The following is a 6,029-nucleotide window of genomic DNA, read 5'->3' as shown; positions in this document are numbered from 1 at the left end:
TAGACTCTGAATTTATGATGATAGATTTTTATGTCGCTTAGTAGCTTTCTTGAATCTCTCTCCTTCAGTTCGTTCATTGGCTTACTACCAGGTCGATCGGTTCAGCGGCTTTACATAGGCGTAAAGTCCTTCAATTTTAAGATGAACGCAGATCATGAATATTATTTGATCATTCCAACTTTTGGATCCATATGTACATATGATGAACAAGAGTTTACTTCTAGATATGTAAGAATACTTCTAAGTGCGAAATAATTCCTTGGTTTTGTTTACCAGATTAATAGTTTTGAATATTTTACTCTATTAGTGTATTGTGTATCTACGTTCAATGTAGTGAGTAATAAACAATTTAGTTTTATCAATTTAATTTTATTGTAAATAATATATAACGTAGTAACTTTTTATAGTTGTAATATAGCATTAAAAACGTAAAAGTTTATACTAATATTTCACATCCTGTGAATAAAGCTTAATGATATTTTATTTCTAGAAGTTATTTCGCTTACAATTGATGAAAATTATAAATAAAAATACTAATAATGTCTTATTATGTACTAATGTATTGAAGGCACGTTCGAGATATCATAAACATTGATATACTGAAAAATATTTGTCTTTTTTATTAGCATCTCGAGTTTCCAAATCAAAATATCCGTTATGCTATGACAAGATATACGCATAAATTTCTCAAATACATATATGCATTAGGTATTTTAAATCATGTAAAATTCAGATATACTTTTGCTATTTCTGACATTTTTAATTATTTAAAACAGACGGACAGACAGATCCATGGGTTAAAAATCAGAAACAACTGACCTAAAGTAGTAATATTTTCCACCCACTATGTCGACGCCAATGCATAAATGTACAAGGTGGCAGCACTGTGCGGCATCGCTTCAACCGCTAATTTGTGTTTTGTGACACGTATTTTGCTTATTAACTGCGTAAATCGTATTTTATACGTGAAATCATCTTAGAGGGAGTTATCAGAAGGTAGGTACAAGTTCATTTATAAAATGTGAAAGATATCGAGTTTGTAAGAGGCCGTCAAGTGTACAGCGTGCACCGCTGAGCCGTGATTAACAAAAATGTTGCGCTCCGCGGTCACTGCGAGTGAGACAGTGAAAAATGGTTGCTCCCTACCTGATCTGTCAAGTGATTATCTGTACTTTTCTCGTTTAGTATGAATCGTTAGACTCGACAGCCCTAAATTTCTCGTAACTCTCGCGTTTTGGCACCAAATTGAAGGTAAATATTAAAAGACAACTGCGAATGGCAAATCGCGAGTTGTACATCGCTCTTCGACGTTTCCATATGTGGATTCAGAACAGCGGCGTTTCGCGTATTTTGCTGCTTCTTTCAAGGCAATTCGAGAGGCCCAAGGTTGTATTTCGTCGGCAACCTTTCAACATTCTTGATTCGATCGAGGACTTGACCGTCAGTTCTGTGTTTCCATTCTATCTTGTAGGTTGCCTTGTATGTTTCTCGCATACAAATAGACGACCGCCCCTCTTCTTGTCGACGGTTTCTAATGTTGCCACACAGTACCGAACGTATTTTCCCTATTCATTCTAGTCGAGTCCCTTTTCTTAAATTTTGCGGAATCAAATATTCTTGTTTGACTTCTTAAGTGTCTTGAATTTCCTTTTCACTTCTTTTATTGTCTGTATAGTTTCGAATTCCAGTGCTTAACATTACTGGATGTACGTTTTCTGTATACCAACAGAATGTCTGTGATAATCAGTGTTTTTTTTGTAGCTAAAACGGACTCGGCAAGGCCGCTTCCACAGCGATTTTAACTCTGTTCCCATTTGTGCTCAGTAATACTCAGTGTAGTGCTGTTGGACATTAGATTTCTCCTCCAAATTAAATTTAATAAATTTGAAGACTGTTTAAACTTACATACATCTGAAACTTTATTACTAACTACTTCATTCTTTGTAAATAAGAATTTGATTGTTTCCATATAATTTGGAAATCCAATTTATAAAGTATTAACCAAATGAATGTTTTTCATTGTATGTGTGGATAGACAACAATTTTCTTGGTAACATTGGTTCCAAGATACTACTTTGTTCCAGCAATCTAATAAAATACCTGTGACAGAGTTTGTATTCTGTGAGACTTGTACTCTGTGTGAAGAAGAGAAAAATTGAAAAAAGTTCACTGAGATCATTTTGGGTATCTAAAATGTGTTTTAGTGTTGAATATAAATCTGGTATGAAAATGAAGATCCCAAACAGCGGCTCAGGGAATGGGTATTATGGACATGGGACTGGCATAATTCCGTATCTGGACAACATCGACGAAGAAGCTGATGCTCACGTAGCAGATGGCGACTTTTCAGAGTACATGTGGATGGAAAACGAGGAAGAGTTTGATAAAGAGGTACCTTTTAACAGCATCTGATATCAAATTTAATGAAACAATCATTTGTACAATGCAATACACAATTTGTATAGGTACTGCAACAGCTCGAGGAGGAGGAGCTGATGGAGGAATGCCTGGAAGCAATGTTGGAGGAAGAAAGGCAGCACCAGAGAAATCAAACATCAACAGCTTGGTCCACTGCTACCAGTACTCCTGACAATAATGGCGTTGATCTCTGCCAGCAACTGGGTGGCTTACGAGTACATGATGACCTTGCCAAACAGGTAATAATTTCAGGACAATCTCTTCAATTCGCCACTGGTTTATAATTCTGTCAGAGAATTTGGAAACAGAATCACTCCAAGGACTCTTCCGTACGTTGACTTTAAATGTCCGAATACGTCATTCGTTTTTAGAGTACACTGAATCCAAATGCGGCAGAATTTGTACCCTCATTTAAACCGCCAACGACAGCAGTAAGTACGCCGCCTGAGGTTGCTGCTGAGTCGTCGTAGAAGAGTTTCGTCTCCCTTATAACGGATATAAGCCACAAATGGGCTGCAGAGATGCCTGGAGTCCATCAGCTACAGTCTATCAGGTGTTTAGACTGGGAAACTTTAGATACATGCCAGCGACCGTATGTACAAATAGACGAATGAGTGCGTAATCGTCGATATGGAAGCGACACGGTTACACATTATCCGAAATTAATGACATCAATTTATGTAATATTAAGTAAAAGCGTGTGTTGTTCATGTTTTTTATAGGAGAGAACCCATTACAACAAAATCACCAAGAAAATTGATATCCGTCTATTAATTTGTTCAGTAAGTCAACGGGCGATTGATATCGCACACGTATAAATGGCAAAAATTAAATTATAATTATCTCTACGTTCCTGTTTATACTATTTCACAATGAATTCCGGTAAAATTTATAATCATTGGCATTACTTACAAGCGTGATTTTCGACACACAGTTATTCGTGAATACAACAAAAAAGTAATACTACTGGTAATAGGTAAAGGGGGAAATTGGATAGCTCATATGTGGGAACCCTAGTAAACTTCCAGAGAACTATACGTTTCTTATTTACGTCATTTTTTTTAACACAAATTTTCTTTTTGCATGATTTCATTAAAATTTATTGGATGGTGCAGAAGGTAAATATTTGTATGTTAACGTTGCGCGAACGCGTTTACTACTTTCGCCAATGTACTTAGAGGAAGACTCGACGCAGTACCATTTATTTAAACAATTTCTATCAAGTTCTTGAACCTCGCTATAAAACAAAAAAGAAACCTAGTCGAATTGTAAGTGCGTTCACTTTTGCAACGAGTCTTGTGCAATGATAATTATTTTATTGTGCACACAGAAAAACGAGATGTGCATATAGGATCGTCGAAGCATAACGGTTTTTCTCATTTATCTAACAGCTCCTTCGTCTAACGTAACATATAACACCACACAATGGACACGTAACTGTATGACCCGAAGTATCATCTCATGTCTACGATTAAATAATCGAAAATGTAAAAATTACGATATAATTCATATAAGAAAAAAAAGATAAAAAAAATATTGAAAACAATATCGAATAACGGTGTGGTCGGTTTTGAAAATCTCGAGTCAGTATGGACTCTTAATAATTTCAACTTCGATCACAAATTATTTCCAATGAGTTACTATGGCCAAGAGAAGAGAGTAGTTTATGTATACGGATTCTAGGCTCTCTGTTAGTACATTCTCTTATGTAGGCTTTCGGAGATTTCTATTGAGTCTGTGACGAGGGACTCTTTTGGCAACAACTCTCCTTGGTAACAATAAGGGTCAGGACATTGCTTACTTACTTTCTATAAAAGTTTCTATAAAAATTCTATTTCGAAATTTTATAGGTTGTAGGCCATCAATTATTAATTACTATCGAATCATGAAACAGTGTAAATGGTGAGTGTACGTTTCAGTTTTTTCTTGAATCGCAATAAGTCGTTTTTTTTCGACAAACGTAATCATCATTAATATTCAACTATGCACATCACTTAGCAATATGAAATATAAATTCTTTATGGTACACATTTTGGTACCCATACTTGAAGTGATAATGTCGCTCAAGATTATTTTAATTTTTTTTTTGTATAAATAGTCTTCCATTATTATATTTAGTTTTTGATATTTCATGTCGATCTATTGTCTCAGTTAATTTATAAATATTTGAAAAATGCAATTTTTGCGATTCAAGATAGAAAGGTGGTGATCAAGACACGTTGCCATCCACGTAATCATTGTATAAAGATTTATTTCCTAGGCTTTAAAGAATTATTACCTATTAATGTACGTATTTACAATGATAGAGTTGTTTCTTCCGCAAATTGTTCCTAATGACAAAAGATCATTGTTTGCATTATGTCTTGCGATCATTATTCAATGTAGAATAAAGTTGCGCTATTTTTATTTACTGTACTCATAATTTCATTGGGTCTCCCTTCACGTGGCACGAAGTGTTTTCATCATGACCTAGGATGAGCATGGATGTGGGACTGCGATCAAAGAAAGAGCGAAAAAAAAATATGTATATGGAATATAGTGTTACTTACAATATATAAAAATTCTTCATTTTATTATGCAGAAAGTTTTGCTTTCCGGTTTACTGGATTCTCAATTTCACAGGCCCACGGTTTTTTCCTGGCTTTTTACTACATATAAAGAGGCGAACGATACCGATTCGTAATATAAAATATAATGTCGCTAATCCCACGTGAATTCGCTTGTTGATCATGTAAATGATTGAATTGACAGACTGCATCGAGATTTCCGTACACCACGCGATAATCATAAACTAAATAATGTAGTGTATCAATGTGAAGAAAAAAAAAATGTATAATAATTATGGTCACATGTCTACTGTTGACATTTTTAATCTTCATCAGTAATGAATTTTGATTGTAAATTACCGTATTGATAAACAAACGATTATGATGTAAACGCTTATATATTAGACTTTAGTGTCGCTGTCCAAGTCTCACATTTAAGATCTCGATTCAGTCGTGATTTTGACTGTGACATTTGGACGTGGCAAAAAATGAATTGAATAGACTAAAGGCTAATACGCACAAAATCACCAGTAGGAAACATTTTCTTTTTCTTTCTACATAAGTCTGTAGGAACATCTCTGAAAGGTGTCACGTAACTTAACGTGTTACTGGGCCTTTCCCTTATTAACTATTTGCCACTTGTGAATTTGTGCGTTTCAGACGTTTTTAACTGGTTTTTGATTGAACAAACAAAACGAAAAAAAAGGTACAAAACTCGCAAAATTAAATTAAAAAAAAAACAATACTCGAACTTAAATGGTGAATGTCGCAACGTTTTTAAAAAAGCAGCGGCGTATGGGATTCTACGTGTGGTTGTTTCTGACGTAAGAAATCTTTCGACTATAAGTTGAAGCGATTACACCAATGGTAAAAAAAAAGGAACGTTGCCTTAGAGTAGATCATATTATTTTATACAGTTATCAACTATTATAACACACACTTTGTCTTCGTCCGTAAGTTTTGGCATTTGTGATTTTTTTCACTTCATTTTTTTCGGATTTTCTTTTACATAACATTTAACCTGTGGCATGAACATACATATATTACAGAATGTACGTATTAAAA

At 34.6% G+C, this 6,029-nt stretch overlaps 1 protein-coding gene across 2 annotated transcripts; it reads left to right on the top strand.

Moving 5' to 3' along the window:
- Positions 1–842: 842 nt before the first annotated feature.
- LOC107267514 (polyadenylate-binding protein-interacting protein 2) lies at positions 843–4,939 on the top strand. 2 transcript variants are annotated; one of them, XM_015739338.2, is made up of 4 exons: positions 843–996; positions 2,205–2,391; positions 2,466–2,657; positions 2,790–4,939. In XM_015739338.2, the coding sequence occupies exons 2-4, from the start codon at positions 2,224–2,226 to the stop codon at positions 2,886–2,888; spliced, it is 459 nt and encodes a 152-aa protein (XP_015594824.1). In that variant the 5' UTR covers positions 843–996; positions 2,205–2,223; the 3' UTR covers positions 2,889–4,939. The 2 variants fall into 2 exon arrangements, with proteins under 2 accessions (XP_015594824.1, XP_015594825.1); XM_015739339.2 differs by lacking the exon at positions 843–996 and adding an exon at positions 1,080–1,251.
- Positions 4,940–6,029: the final 1,090 nt, after the last annotated feature.

Source organism: Cephus cinctus, unplaced genomic scaffold, assembly GCF_000341935.2.
Source record: "Cephus cinctus unplaced genomic scaffold, Ccin1 Ccin1_scaffold0407, whole genome shotgun sequence".
NCBI classification, from domain to species: domain Eukaryota; kingdom Metazoa; phylum Arthropoda; class Insecta; order Hymenoptera; family Cephidae; genus Cephus; species Cephus cinctus.
This window is presented reverse-complemented; position numbering and strand designations above follow the sequence as displayed.

Excerpts from the sequence above, each read along its gene's own strand:
- LOC107267514 (XM_015739338.2), top strand. The coding sequence starts at position 2,224 with ATGAAAATGAAGATCCCAAACAGCGGCTCAGGGAATGGGTATTATGGA. Across the intron at positions 2,392-2,465 it reads AGGAAGAGTTTGATAAAGAG|GTACTGCAACAGCTCGAGGA; the intron begins GTACCTTTTAAC and ends CAATTTGTATAG. Across the intron at positions 2,658-2,789 it reads ATGATGACCTTGCCAAACAG|AGTACACTGAATCCAAATGC; the intron begins GTAATAATTTCA and ends ATTCGTTTTTAG.